This window comes from Lepidochelys kempii, chromosome 1, assembly GCF_965140265.1.
Source record: "Lepidochelys kempii isolate rLepKem1 chromosome 1, rLepKem1.hap2, whole genome shotgun sequence".
Classification (NCBI taxonomy): domain Eukaryota; kingdom Metazoa; phylum Chordata; order Testudines; family Cheloniidae; genus Lepidochelys; species Lepidochelys kempii.
In genome coordinates this window covers 242,807,545-242,822,725 of record NC_133256.1, presented here as the reverse complement: position 1 = coordinate 242,822,725, position 15,181 = coordinate 242,807,545, and the positions used below count along the sequence as shown (strand labels likewise).

Genomic DNA, 15,181 nt, shown 5'->3' with positions numbered 1-15,181 from the left:
ATTAGCTGCAATTCCAATTAACCATCCTAACCAGCAATGCTAAAAATAAATACACAATGTTGCAGTTGTGAGAAAATATGGATCCCCACCATCTCTCAAAACCAGAAAACTTGGTGTGTGTTCTGAACAAGATAATAGGAAAATGCTGATACAGGTCGTAGGTCTATATTGACCCATGAATTTTCTCACACAACTGTTAATTAGAAACTATGGATTTTTTTTTTTTAATCTTAGGAAAACAGCTTCTTTGAGTAAACTTCATGGCAAAGTTGCAGTATATAAGCTTATGTTGCTTTTCTACTAATCACAGAAAAATGCAAGATATCAAAATATACAGATAACTTGTTTTAAAATGACCGCTATTTTAATTTCCATGTAGATAAAATGGTTGGGTCTTTTCTTTCAAATGGGGATGCAGTTTCTTCTGTTTCCAGGTAGACAAGTGTATGTCTAGTTAAGATATTGTGAGGATCGTATTTTGTTATTATGAACTATTGTAAACTAGCGAGAGTGAAATGACTGCCAGTGCTGAGAACTTTTGAGGAAAGAGTGCCTTAATAACAAAAGAGCCATGAGCTTTACAGTTACCTCTTGTGTTGTCTCTGTGAGCTAATCAGCCAGGCTCCTTTAGATAATGCTGCTTTATAATATAAGCGAGGTTTTAGATGAGGCCAGCTTTGAATTTACTCTTGTCTAGATCAGAATTTGGGGAGTTTAAACCAAATGCCAAAGCATTGAAGATTACATAATTAAGTGACCTTAAAACAGCAAAAGCTTCAAAGGACCTTTTAATTTCCTTTATGTGCAGTTTCTGAATCTTTATGAAGTGGAATGCTGAAATATTTTGTAATTTGAATAATTATAAAGAAACTTGCCAATTAGAGTTTGAAAAACTCTCATACGTACCAAGTTAGTTGCAATTTATTGTCTGTCTGAACTGATTATTAACTAACATTTGAGTAATAAGCTTTCTTATTATGTAGGAGTGAGTATTTTAGTCTTTGGGGAGGATTTTGATCTAAAATCAGTTCTCACAGTATTAAAGAATATGATTAAACGTCACAGTTTAGTGAATCAGGCATACATTTCTCTTTTTGATCCGCATTTTAATTATTTCATAATAATCCCAACCACAATTATGTTCTTATTATCTGAATCGTTTCTATAAATGCTTTTTAAAAGAATTTAACTTCGTTTTAGTCTGTCTGTATATTGTTGTTGTTACACAAAATAGCTGATTTACTCTATATAATAAAAAAAAATACCAAAATTCCTACTGATTAGGGTGCCAGGATGTAGGAAAGAAGAGAGAGACAGAAAGAAAGGAGGGGGAAAAAACCCATAAAGCAAAGGCAATTGGTATGGCTCATTGAAACAGTCTCTAAAGGTTTTTTTTAAAGTACAATTTTCCTGTCTTTTTTTTTTTCTCCTCTTAGGTAACAGGTATTGTAGGCAGAGCAGATGTCTTAGCCTGTCTACTGTTTCTGTTGGCTTTTCTCTCCTATAATAGGTATGGATCTTTAATATTAAATGTTATGAGATGTTGTGAGACGTGAGGCTTTTTTTTGTGGGGGGAGGAATCCATATAAAATCCTAACTATTGTATTTTATTTAAAATTGACAAAGCAAGTCCTGTCAACCCATGCTGTTTTTTAAGTCACTCACTCTGTATGTAAAAGTGCTTTTGGACCCTTCTTTCAGTCATGCACCCAACTTGCAGTGATATTAATAAATATATGTAGCCAGTTGCTGCAAACCCTTACTCTCAATAATTTAACTGAAATTAATGGGAGTGCTGACGCAAGTATGTGTTCGCAGCATTGGGTTCATGGTTATTGAGAATATTTTAGTGTTTTAAAAATTATGGAAATGCACTTGGAAAATGTTTAATGAACTAATTAATAAATATGAAAATAACAAATTAAAATATCTATATCAAATCTGTTTTGCAGGAGTGTGGATCATTTTTATGTTGGGGAACATTTCCCTCCCACTGCCTCTCCATTCTTCTTGCTGCTTAGTTTATTTCTTGGGACCTGTGCAATGCTGGTGAAAGAAACTGGAGTCACTGTGTTTGGTGTGTGCTTGGTTTATGACTTGCTTTTCCTGTCCTACAATAGACTTAGACTGTAAGTAACTTAATATATTCTTCAAACCTTGACACCTTTTATGTGCATAATATATATAAATATATGATTATATACAGTATGATAGATGACATTCTGTCCCCATTGAAGTTAATGGGAAACTCCTGTTGACTCCAGCAGAGCTAGGATTTCATCCTATATTTTATTTTATGTTTTGCTTGGTACAGTACTGTTGCTGGATGGGTAGCTAGCAAAGGGTGAAGAAATGATCTACAGAAACACACAACTCAGTTATAGCTAACTTTGAAAGGGTTTGATTTTTATTTTTGTGTGAATTTTGACTGGTAGTATCAAAAGTTTTTAAAATTTATTGGCTTAAGTTCTGCAGTAGCAACAAATTAAAACCCTGTAACTTTTTGTTCAAAATGTGATAACGTGAAGTTAAGTTTGATATCAGATTTGTTCCTTAATTTCTTAATATTTTTTTGTAACATGAATGATGCTTAAATCGGAACTCTTATGAGCCCTCAAGCAATATCTTTAAATGTTTTCTTTTTTCCCCCCTCTGTAAATCTCAATTTGTTAAATATGGAAATATTTTTTTCATCTGTTTTTGGGTGGCTCAAGAATTCCACAGCTGGAGGATTAAGCAGTTATCAACACTTAGTTAAGAAAATTCAAATCCATTCAAGGTGACTTATCACAGTCTTAGTTCTGCCAGTAACTGTATGGCTCCTTATTTATAGTGTTAAGTTCTTCTCTTTTTGATGTAGAGCCTGTTGCGTCCATCTCTCCCCCAAACATTCAGTGTTTTTAAACTTTCTACATCCTTGTCCCCTCTCTCATGTTTTATCTCTTTCCATTGACTTTAACTGGACTTAGGTATGGCCCTATGACAAGATCCCTCACCCCCCCCCCCCAAGTAGTACTAATCAGTGGTAAGCTATGATACATCACTAGAGTATTTCTTCTGTCTTGATTCTATTACATAACTTCACAAATGGTCTGCAAGTGGCAAGTTATGGACTTCTTTGGGGTTGGCAGTCAGAATGCTTGTAGTGCGTACATTTACAGTGGATTGTGTGGAGTTGCAGGAACTCTGTGGCTAAGAATGGCAGAAATCTTTAATTATTCAGGGGAAAACCCATGAACTTATTTTATATCCCTCCTTTTCCTTGGGGTCATGTTCCAGTGGTCTCTGAACATTCTGTTTCCTTGCTTCTGTGACATTAAATAATGGTCATGCCAGGGCCAGAGACCTTACAAGAATGAGAGGCTCTGTGGCCCAGATGTGATGCATTTTAATATTCATTCTAATTTATTGTGCACTAGTGTAGCAGTTTATGGTGCTCAGAATTTTGTCTGTGTGTTTCCTTGATTTTAAGGGGTAGGAGAGAACCTGTAGCCAAATGTTGCAGAGACTCTTTCCCGCACCCCCCGTTTGTTTGAACCAGGCCTGCTTTCTTTTTTTTAGCAAGTGAGCTGTCACAAAGGATAATTGTCTAATGAAATATACTGTGCAATTTCTCCCTCCTCACTCCCCATCACACTCACCGCTGTAAGCCCTCTGAGGTCTTTAAGAAAGGTTAGACTGATAATATACTGCAAGGTTCTTTTACATTTTTTTAATATTATAGTTTGTAGAAGTTTGTACAATAGCTGAGAATCCAGTTATCCTGCCCTCCATCATGCCCAGTAGCGGTGAAGTAAATGCCAGATCTTTGCATATAGACCTCAAGGAAATGTCATGTATTGTATTAAGATAGTAGTTTGGGATAACTTTCCAATACTCCCTCTTTTAATGAAGTAAACATGAAACAAAAGAACCATCTCTTAAAAGGCCTCTTTCCCCCTTCCTACCCCCCCCCTTTTGTGCTTCTCAATTCAATGAGTAATTAGGAGAAATGGAGGGGTGCATCAGAGGTTCGCACGGCAGCCTGCGTCTTCTCCATCTGCTTCGCTGCAGATTCCTCCATCCAGCAGGGAGAATGGGAAGCACCGGTTTGCTCACAAAGGGACCTGGAACTCTTGCCACCCTGCATCACCTGAAGAGCAACGGAGCAGCAGCCTTTCTGTCTCAAACAAAGCGATGTGGGCTATTCTTAGGTACTATACAACCACAAGTGGTTCTGATTTTTTTTTCTTTTTTTTCTCAACAGGTTGTTTTATATCTTTGTATATTTTTAATGACAAGAATCACTTTACTTTCTTTCACTTTTATAACTATTTATAAAAAAACACCCACGATTATAATTGTTGAGTGAGAAAAAACAGGGGCGGGGGAAAGGGACGGGGAGGAGTAAATGAGTACATTTCTGCTGCTTGAGAAGAAGAAAGGACTGATGTCACTTGACAGCTGAGAAGAATAGGTATTTTTAGAGAAGACGAGTCATTAGAGAGAGGGCTTTGTCCCCCCACCATCTTATCTGGTGGGATGGAGTGCTTCCTTGTGTTTCTTATCCTCCCCTTCCTCTTCCAGAGGAAGAGGATGGGGATATGATGTTGGTTTGAGAGGGGAGGCACAGATCCTTTTACCTCTAAAACCTGGTAGTGAGCACTGGTGCATAGTTTGGAGCAGAGCTGCCATATAGAAACAATCTAAATATTAACTGCTAATTTTTGCCCTGCCTTGTGCCCAAGAATTTGATTATATATAGGCTTGGCAGAATTCTATTTTTATTTTTTATAATTTCAAAAAAATAGTATCAGTTTTATTTGTAAGCATTAAAAAAAATTATCTACTTAAATTTTCACAGTTTGGGGAAATTATGGGGATGGGAGTCAGACAATAACTATGTAATGACCAGTAGATGTTGATATTCAAATAGTTAAAGCTTTATAACTATTAAAACACAAATTGTCAACGTTACATGTCATAATATACAAAATATCCTTAAATCAAAGACTAATAAGTTCTCAAGCAGCATTTTTCTTTCTTAGCCTGTCTGTAATTTTGATCATTACCAACTGAAATATTTTTTCATTGGTTTGTGTCTGTGTATGGTGAAATCAACCTTTACAGACATTTAACAATTAAAAATCTAATCCCTCCAAGCCTAATGATACATGGAGAAAGCTGGGGTGATGGATGATGGAACAATTTTATATCCAGCACTAAGTGAGGTGGTCAGTGCACTCCTCATGGAACTCCTCTGCAAGCCAAGCAGCACCCTTTAAGGCTGAACCACACTCTGAACTAGGGCCAGAGTCTGACATCCTTTGAATGGCAGTTAGTCAGTATAGCAAGGTGCATCTCAACGTCCTCTCTTAAATACTTAAACGTGTCATTTTCTAAATGTCTCAGTCTCTAATAGCATCTAGAAGCTTGTTTCATGGCTTTTCCTCCTTAGTAGGATACTGATACTGCCTACCCATAGTTTTTTCTGATGTTTTTACATGCTGCATCACTGGTTTTAAGAATAATGCAGATTAGGTAATGTGGTAGTGTTTATTTTCAGGCACATGAAACTCCAAAGCTGAAAATCTGAATAATTAGAGAGCCAGGCAGTGGTTTACTTTTTAAAGGAGTTTTTTCCTGAATACAGTTGTTTGAAGTGTGGGTCCCCCCCATAAAAACAAACAAACAAACAAAAAACCCCAAAACCTGAACAGATGACGACTTCTGCAGTACCTTTTAATTGCAATCTTCTAAGGCAGAATGACTTTTTTAAAAAGTCTGCTATAAAAAGCAGCTGCTTTTAGAAGCAGTATGTTGTGATTCTTGCTTTTAATTGCAAAATATTCTCTGGGTTTTAAAATAAGAGGAAAAATAATTAGCAATTTATGCTGTTTAAACAAAGGATAAAATTTTCAAAAGAGACTCTGTGACCTAGCGACCTGAGTGCCATCCGAAGTCAATGGGAGTTAGGCTGTTTTTGAAATAGTACCCAAAGGCTTGAGACACAGGTAAGACTTTTTGGTAGTACTTAGGCCAGCAAGGGCCAGCCAGACTCTTCCAGCAGACAGTCCCTACGTCAGATCATATGCCACCTAAATCCTTTCGGCAGCTTGTGTGCAAGCAATATTTCATAATTATGAAATCGCTCCAGAAAATAGGACACCAACGGAGGTTTATGTTTGGCTGTCAGCAACATGGTAATCATATCAGTGCTCATTAATTGTATAGTCCACAACTATGTTGTTTCTATTTATTTGCAAATTCCATTTTTTAATAGCAAAAAGAGACTCCAGGGTATGTGACCATAAGCGGGGCGGGGGAAGTATTGTCAGGTCAGGTGACCAGTCTTTGCCTTTGATCTTGTGCCCTATAATCCCATTTATGGCCAGCTATAATTGCCCCAAAATATTCTGCCTGGATTACTAGAGTGTTTTATTGTTTTGGTATTATATATGTTTCTGGTGTAATAGTGCCTAGAGACCCCAGTCAGAATCAGGAATCCCGATGAGGTAAACACTTAGTAAGATACAATCTGTGCTGCAAAGAGCCTACAATTAATTAATTTTTAATTAATGTATATGTGATTTTAATTCATGGATAACATTAATTAATGTATTTTTCCATTTGTTTCATGCTACAGATGGAAAGAACTAAAGGTGCATTCAACAAATACATTATTTTGAAATGTACCTTTCTGCTCCATTTGCCCCCAGGTTGCCCAAAATGTCCAGGCTCCCTAGTTTACACTCAGAGGTATTACGATAGAGCCACAACTCGCATATCTGGCCTTTTGGGGAGGAGGATACATTTTAAAATAATTTTTGTATGGGATGCCCCTTTAATCCTTTCCTGCTTGGAGAATTCAATACAAATATATTTTGTCCACATTAACAAAATTACAGGTCACTTTAATTTGTACCCTACGCTGATCCAGATTATCGTCAACTGGGATAAATTGAGTTAGCTCCACTGAAGTCAATGACGCGATGCTGATTTTTCCCTGGCTGAGGATCTGACCCTTTGAATTTAGCCCCTAAGTACATGTGAAGAATCATGACCCAACACACACATTCAGCCACCTGACTGATTCACTTGCAGGAGAAAGCTTGTGTACCTGAAATTAAATAATTGATAGTGTTTTGTGAAGGACAAGAGCAGAATGAAGATGAATTATTAAAGGAGTCTTGCAACAAATATCCCTGTGTGATACGCCAGGAATGTGAAACCCTGCCAACTAGAAGTGATGATGGGTTGGGATGGAAGTCCTATGCGAACCATTTGTTGGAGAGAGTTTTTTGGAGTCACTGCTGGCTTTTATATGTTTTGCCACCCTAAACCAGCTAGAAATTCTCTCCCCCAGCCCTTCAGTCACTAAACAGTTTGCTGCCACTGGCAAGCGGTCTGTGTTTAGGGCAGAACTGATTCCATACAGAGGTTTCTGAAGCCTGTAAGAGAGGATACTGTTCATGGTGCCTCTCGTTGGGCATCTCTTATTAGCCAGTTCATTAAGCAGCATTGACTTTTTTTTCTTGAGTGTTGTGTCAATATCCACTGTAAATACAGGCTATTATATGCAAATCATTAACATGACAGTCCTCTGTGTCACTAATCAATAGGGTAAATGGTCCCAGATACTAGAGAACTTGTAGGATTCAAGTTGATACAGAGTCCTCATGTTCTACCTTGACAATGTGAATTTGCCTGTGGTTGTGTTTTGCTTTAAAGGGGGTGAGGGTTTGGTAATCTTGCATTTCTGGAAACTAGTTAATTCTTCCTTGTCTCAAGTGGAAATGCACTGAATCCTGGTTTCGCTTAGCATTGATCTTTCATGTGACAAAACCACAAAATAAATTAGTGCAGTTGGCCAGTCTCTGCTATTTCTGATCTGGTCATCACTAGAGCAGAGGAGTTGCAGGAAAATAGAACTGTGAGGAAGACTCCAGGATTTTTGGTAAAGATGAGGGTAAATGTTGGCCAAGTGCCAGGTGCTTTAAGGGATAGAGAGTGGTAGTGGTGGGAAACTGCCTACAAAATTGGCTTATAAATCTAGGTTTTTTGCTGCATCCCAGGAGGTCTTGAACAACTAGTAAGCACAGGTGACCATAATGTCTTTATGATATGGCAGGCTGATGGGCTGCCCAAATGCATAGTCCGATATCTTGTCTTGAGACCTCCACTCTTTGTCCTCTGTTTTCTCTCTTTTTTTTTTTTTGGTCTGTCTTCTTCATCTGTGATTGTCTGTATTTCATCCTTTCTCTGTCAAATACTATGGTGAAACCCACCAGTATAAGCAACCAGATAGATTTATTTCCTCTCTCTCTCTCTCTTCTGTTTTGCTCTCTTTCCTCATTTCTTTATTCCCTGTGTTCTGTCTTTCTCTTTTGCTTCAACCTTTCTTGAACTCCAGCTACCTCTCCCCTCCCACAAAACATCCTTTTTGGAGCGTTTCCCCTTTCCACATGGGGGAAGCCTCCATTTTTCTCTTTCTTTGCAGGGGTAGCTGCAAAAGTCAAGTGGCGGTGCTCTACACAGAGCATGGATGCCGAGGGAATCTGTCCAGTATGCTATTTAGCATCAGTTTCCCTCAGCTGCTCTTTTGAGTGTTTAAAGTGTTTCTGTGCATAATGAATCAAGCTATACGTACATAACCATTTTTAATGGAAAAACAGCTATGATTGCATGACTCTTGCCAGCTTCCCTTTTTAGCTGGCTGCATGTAAAGCTCTCAGGAGCTGACGCACAGTTTTGACCACTAAGGATGGCCAGTTGTCTGCTGCTCGTGGTACAGCCAGCCTAGTAGCTGAAAGCATTATGGGATGCATTTGATGGTAGACTCTATAACATGTTTCTACTTAAACATAAAATTCTTGCTTATGTTCATTTTGAAAAATAGAAACCTACTTACTGTTCAGTATTTTATTACTTGCATTGAAAAGCAGTGTTGCAATTAGAGCTGTGAGAATAAGTGATTTTTCAGTTTGCTGACCATTCCAAAAATTTGGGGGGAGGGGATGGTTCAGACTGAACCAAAACTAAGACTTTTCTGAATTTTTCATGAATTGAAAAAGTTGGGAAAATTTTGTTTCAGACTGAACAAAATGAAATGTTTTATTTCCAGGCATTTTTTTTACCTGGAGACAGGAAACTGCTCTTGTAATTTTTAAAATTTCCTTAAAAATGAAATTCCTTTTGTATGTCAGAAAGCAATTTTATAGCCAGGTTTGGATTAGAATGTCTGATTGTCATGTTTTAGCACAAACATAAAATAGCCCATATTGATCAACGAATAGTGATTATGAAAGTGCTTGGAATATAATTACTGCTAGGCTCCCTTTTATATAACATTATATCTGTTTTATAGTTCTCCTCTCCCCGCCCCCAGATTCCATTGAGTTCAATGGGAGCAAATGGGATTTGGTTATTTTAGTTTACATGATGAGATGCACTATACACTGTGCTTTTTTATTTAAAATGTTCATTGTTTTTAGTGCCCAGCATACAACTAAAAAGAAAAACTCAAATGTGTGACTCTGCCCTCCAAAGCATTTTGGGTCTTTGTCCATGTCCATGCAACAACAAAATAGCAGAGGAGGAAATTGAAAATGATATGGAAAGTATGTAGCTGCATATTTTTCTATAATTGAGGCTTCAAGATTCAGCATTTCTTGTGAAATGCCTTTCTGCCATAACTTTTTAAGTTATGGGAATAATAACAACCTTGTATGAAGGAAAGGTCCTCGCTCTTAAGTGAATACATTTGGGAGAGGTGTTGCCAGAATGTTATTCATGATAACTGTAGCAAGGGCACTAGGTTATATGATATTTTTGTGGATGTTTAACTACAAAAATACCTAGACAGTTTAAAGAGACCCTGTCAAAGTTGTTGGGTGCAAATTTTAACTTCTTATAGGCCCAGATGACAGCTGTTTTCCTAGTCCGTGTGGATCAAATTCTGGGAGTGAGGCCTATCTCAGTAACTGATTTATGTCCTAATACAGGACATTTTATATAAGAAAATAAATCTGAAAAAACAACATAGGTATTGAACCTGTCAGACACTTATGAACACTCATAACTTCGCTCCTGTCAGTAGCCCAACTGAAGTCAATTGGATTATTCATGTGAGCCAAGTTTTGCACGTGTTAAATGCTTTGCAGGAGCAGGGTCATAGCGTACAATGGCTGCTGTTCTTTTTAGCCCACTGTCTGTAAAGTTATGTGGGGCTCAGGGACAGCTGTATAAAAGTAAATTGTGCCTCTGCCCTATACTTGTCTTCAACAAGTTTATGCATTGTGATGGACATGGAGCTGCTATGTAATCATCTAAGGGTAATGAGATAATTTTATGAATACTGTATATGACCTGGTCAGTGAGGTGAAGTTACTGTATGAAATATATTGCTCCAGTTTAATAGGGGGCTGCATGAAAAACGAGAAGAAAGGCAACATGATGGATCTAGATAAAACACATCTGAGCAAACACTTGGGAGAGTTGGGGGGAGGGGTCAATTACGAGAACAATGCCTTATTTCCAGGCCCCAGCCCAAAGTGACACAGCTGTTTTGCCAGGCTAGGAGCCAAGCGATCAAAAGAACATTCAACACTTAAAAAGCCACAACCATGGAGAAAAAGGGGAGTCAGCTGTCAGGAGCTGTCCAGGTGGGACAGTTTGACTCAGAGAGAGGCTCTGCAGAGAGAGAGAGAGTTTGTCTCCCTTCGCGGGACCCAGGGAATGGTAAACCTCAGGGAGAGGCAACCATACATATACAAAAAGAAAAGGAGTACTTCTGGCACCTTAGAGACTAACCAATTTAAAAAGGAGTCCACCTAGAATCCTTCTTTCTGTAGTGTTGGTAGGGAGGCCTCTGTGGATTAGTATGTTGTTCAGAGGTATTTTGGAAATATTCCTTGAGTTGGAGACGTCGAAAATAGGATTCTAGGTCACCACAGAACTGTATCATGTTCGTCTCTAAGGTGCCACAAGTACTCCTTTTCTTTTTGCGAATACAGACTAACACGGCTGTTACTCTGAAACCATACATATACACTGGCTTAGTATTTTGAGATCTGTTTTCTCCTGGATGGTTTGGTTCTAAATAAATAATACTTTGCTCAACAAAGGCTGTTTGGTTACTGTTTACCACTGTTATTGCTCCCAGGTGGAGCAGAACTGCAGGCGCTGAAGGTATGTCAGGCCTGCTTAGGTGATCACATTTGATCATAGGGGACTGCAGACCTGGATCCTGTCTGAGAGTGGGAGAATCGCATGATTCCAGCCCAGGAGAGGTGATGGCTTGAGAGCTAAGACCAGAGGGGAGATGCCCTCAGAGATCAGGAGAGGTTAGAAGTGCAGTTAGCCTTGAAATTGTGACATGTTTTCCCTATTGTGTTATGTGATCCTCTCACAGTAGCTAGGTTGCAGTAGCACTGCTCGTCTTTCCATTTTAGTGACTGCTGAGGTCTTGCCTACGTGGAGATACAGTGCACGGCAAACTGGGGGGTAAATCTAGAGTGCACTAGCTTTCTGCACGCTAACTGGCAGTGCGGACCCCGCTACCACTCACTAAACGTTCTGTGCTTTGACCTACTACTGTTTGAAATAGCAGGAGGCGAAAGAGAACTGCAGAACTTTTAGTGTGCAATAACAGAGTCCACACGGTGACTTAGTGCATTGGTGATCTGTACCCTGGCTTGCCATGCTCTGAGTTAGGTTCAACCTCCCTCAGTGAGAGGCATTTTATAGAGATTGAATTTCACTTCTAGTGTTGACATTTGTAGTAAGAGGAGGCCCTGAAACATAAATTCTTGTATCAGAGGCCCAGTCTGAGGCCTGAAGCCTGAACCGAAGTACTTCCAGGCAGTGTTAAGCAAAGCTGGGCTGTGAGCCAGAGGCAGGTCCCACTCACAGAAGTTGGCAAGAAAAGGTTGTTAGAAACACGTGCACACACACACGTAAATGCTAAGGAGAGGAACTTGCACCAAGATGGCATCAGAACACTCCACAGACATAACAAGGAACAGGCAAGTGCATCTTAAAGACAGGGTCAAAAGGACAACATGACGAATAGATTCATTTGAACTATGATGAGTAATCTGTCCTGCAACTGTATAAAAGTAGGTCCGGGAGTGCACATCTTTGTCCAGCCTAGGGGGCAGTGGAGTGTCCCGCCACTGACTGAGCTGTGTCCATTTGCAGGGAGCACAAATTTGTAGGATGCCCTGTAGAGTCTATAGGGAACTATTACTGTGCTTCGTTTGACAATAAACCTGACTCGGGTTCCTTTGTACTTTACAAGAGTCTGTGGTTTTTGGGGGTTCTCTCGGAGTCTGCTGCGGAGTCTGCGCAGAGCTGGGGCAGGGCACAGAGGGAACACACGCAGCCAACTGTTATCATCGAACAAGAGCAGAGCACCGCACCGGTAGCTACTGACAACAACATTCTCTAGGGGGACCAGCACTAGGGGGGATGAGACAGTTTGCTAGTAGGTTTCACAGGTATTAAGCAGGGGAATAGTGAGACTTAGGAGCATTGGCTTCCATTCCAGGCTCAGGAGGGGCGTGTTCTCTAATGGACACAGGCTGTTCTGCCCTGGCCTACACTTGTCTATTCCTCATGCCAGAATCCCCATCCCATTCCCATTCTCCCCTTCTCAAGATTTTTCATTTCAGGCTTAACTGCCCTGCCCAGCAAGTCCTCGTCTTATCCCTTCAGACTTCCCACCCATTCGTTCGTTCCCCCAACTCCCCCAGTCTCAGTCTCCTTGCCCAGACAGCCCAGCTCCTCCTCTGATTTGTCTCTCTTCACGCTCCTACTCTCCAGTCGTTTCTATGCCTCAGACATGTTCCCCATCCCCACTGGCTGTCAGTCCCAGTCTCTCTCTGAGCTTCTTCTACTACAATTTGTGTGCCCCCTGCCTCTTTTGTCTCTGGCTCTTTGCCAAGCCAGTCCCAATTCTTTTCTTGCACTTGGCTCATCATCAGATCTGTCTTCCTCCCCCCCCCTCCCTCCCCCCCCGGTTTCTGGTCCCAGCCATTCCCAGTCTCTCCCCTTGTTCTTCATCTGATCTGTCTGTCCCCACCCTGGTTTCACTCCTAGTTCTAATCTCTTTGCACAGCCAGCCCCATTCTTAGATTCCCACTCCCCTGCTTTCCCCAGGCTCTTTGTCCCAATCTATTCCCCCAGGCCAGTCTCTTGTCCCTCCTGCGTTTGAATCAGGCAGCTTCCTCCTCCAAGCTGCCTGGGTATAGGGGGAGGGGTGTTTATTGAGAGCCCAGGACAGACGCTTTGCTCTCAGTTCTGATGCTTGTCCCCAGCCTGGTGCATAGCAGCCCGGAGATACAATTGCAGGGAAAAGGGCATGTGCTAAGTCTCTGACTGAATCAGGGCCTTAGTAAAGATCTTACAATCTGAGGCTTGATTCTTCACTCTCTTACACTGTTTTTATGTTGATGTAACATCAGTAGGGTATAAAAACTTGTTTAACAGTAGAGAATCAGGGCCAGAGTTTTTCTGTGCCCTTAAGGAATGGGAGCTATATCAATATAACCGTTTTAAAAGAGACCAGCATAACTGCAGTTTTATTTCACTGTTTTATTGGCTATTTTTAATACTGGCAGTTTATTTTAATTAGAAACAGAGCAGGTAAATCCTCCCCTAAGCATGACAGCTATAATAATATTAACATCAACAGCCAAAATCTGTTGCTGATGGAATTATCTCTTCTACTTCTGCTTCTCTTGGCCATGCATTTGCTCAGGCAGTTTATAGTAATTGCACATTTGGATTTGCATTGCGAACACCACTGGCCTATTTGCATGCACAAACCCAAGAACTTGTGCATGCAAATGTTCCAGCATAAGAAATTCAGTGAAAAGGTGCCCCTCTAGTACTAGGTAATTTGCATTGGCTTTTAGGATAATTATTTTATCTTTATTTACAGAGATTAAAACATTTTTATTTTTTTTCAGGAAGAGCTGGAAAGTAAATAACATATTCATTGGTCAGCCGTGTGTGACAGGGTCCAGGGGCCCTGTTTTTTTTTCCATATAGCAGCAAGTGAACTAATCACTTAGGCCTCACACAGGTGTACATGCCAGGATAGCAGGGCAGCACTAGGACTGGTATTAGTTTACCTACCTGTTCATGGTTCATTAGCTAACTTTTAAAATATCAATACAGTCAAAAAAACAAAATCTAGGGAAAAGCCTCACATTGAACAAAATGGCATGAGGAGGCAAAGGTAGTCAAGTGTAGGGAATTTTTTCTCACAAAGGATGTTGATCACCTAGGGTAAAATTAACTCCATCCAGAGGACGAATGCAAGTCCTGTATGCCACTGAAGTCCCACTTAAAATCTTGAGTTGCAGGCATTTACCATACAATGTTACTAAATGAAAATCTCTAACTTGTAAGTGCAGTCTGTGTGTTCCAGTGTTGATTTGTGGGAGGCTGTATGTATTCCATCCACTTCACAGCACTGCCTGCCTTTTCACTGTACATGACAGTCTCATTAAATTGATATGGAAATAGATTCAATGTCCATTGTCATTGGGCTTCCTTAGAAGCACTTAAATTCAGTGTCACGGAATGAATGGTGTCTGAGAAATATAAATGCTTGAATAGCATGGACAGAGGAGTTATTTTTTGAGTGAACCAGGCCAGTTTTGTGTAGGGGTTAAAGCAGGGTGGGCAAACTTTTTGGCCTAAGAGCCACATCGGGGTTCCAAAACTGTGTGGAGGGTTGGGTAGGAAAAGCTGTGCTTTCCCAAACCCTAACCCTATCCGCCCCGTCCCACTTCTCACCCCCTGACTGCCCCCCTTGGAACTACCAACCCATCTAATCCCCCCCTACTCCTTGTCCCCTGACTGCCCCCTCCTGGGACCCTCTGCCCCTAACCGCCCCCCCCCCCGCGACCCCACCCACATATCCAACCCCCCCTGCTCTCTGACTGCCCTGACCCCTATCCAGACCCCCACCCCCTGACAGGCCCCCCGGGGCCCCACCCCCATCCAACCCCCCCCCAATGCCCCTTTCAGAATGCGGCCCTGTGAACATGGGCGAAGGACTCAGGAGAAGCAGGGGCAGCTGCGCAGCCAGAGAGAAGCTGCAGTTTCCCCTTCAAAGCGCCGCTTCTCTCTGTCTGGCTGCGCGGCCGCCTGGTGCTCCTCCTGAGTCCTCTGCCCGTGTTCGCTGCGC

The 15,181-nt window shown here is 40.8% G+C and overlaps 1 protein-coding gene across 5 annotated transcripts in view; it reads left to right on the top strand.

The window, feature by feature from the left end:
* Positions 1-15,181, top strand: part of TMTC1 (transmembrane O-mannosyltransferase targeting cadherins 1) — a 179,670-nt gene that overhangs the window by 12,893 nt on the left and 151,596 nt on the right. For 4 of the 5 annotated variants that reach the window (XM_073321270.1, XM_073321263.1, XM_073321262.1 and 1 more), the window contains exons 3-5: positions 1,437-1,510; positions 1,953-2,129; positions 3,987-4,193. In XM_073321270.1, coding sequence (XP_073177371.1) covers positions 1,437-1,510; positions 1,953-2,129; positions 3,987-4,193 — 458 coding nt within the window. The remainder of the gene's footprint in view (positions 1-1,436; positions 1,511-1,952; positions 2,130-3,986; positions 4,194-15,181) is intronic. The other variant, XM_073321264.1, reaches the window with a different exon arrangement.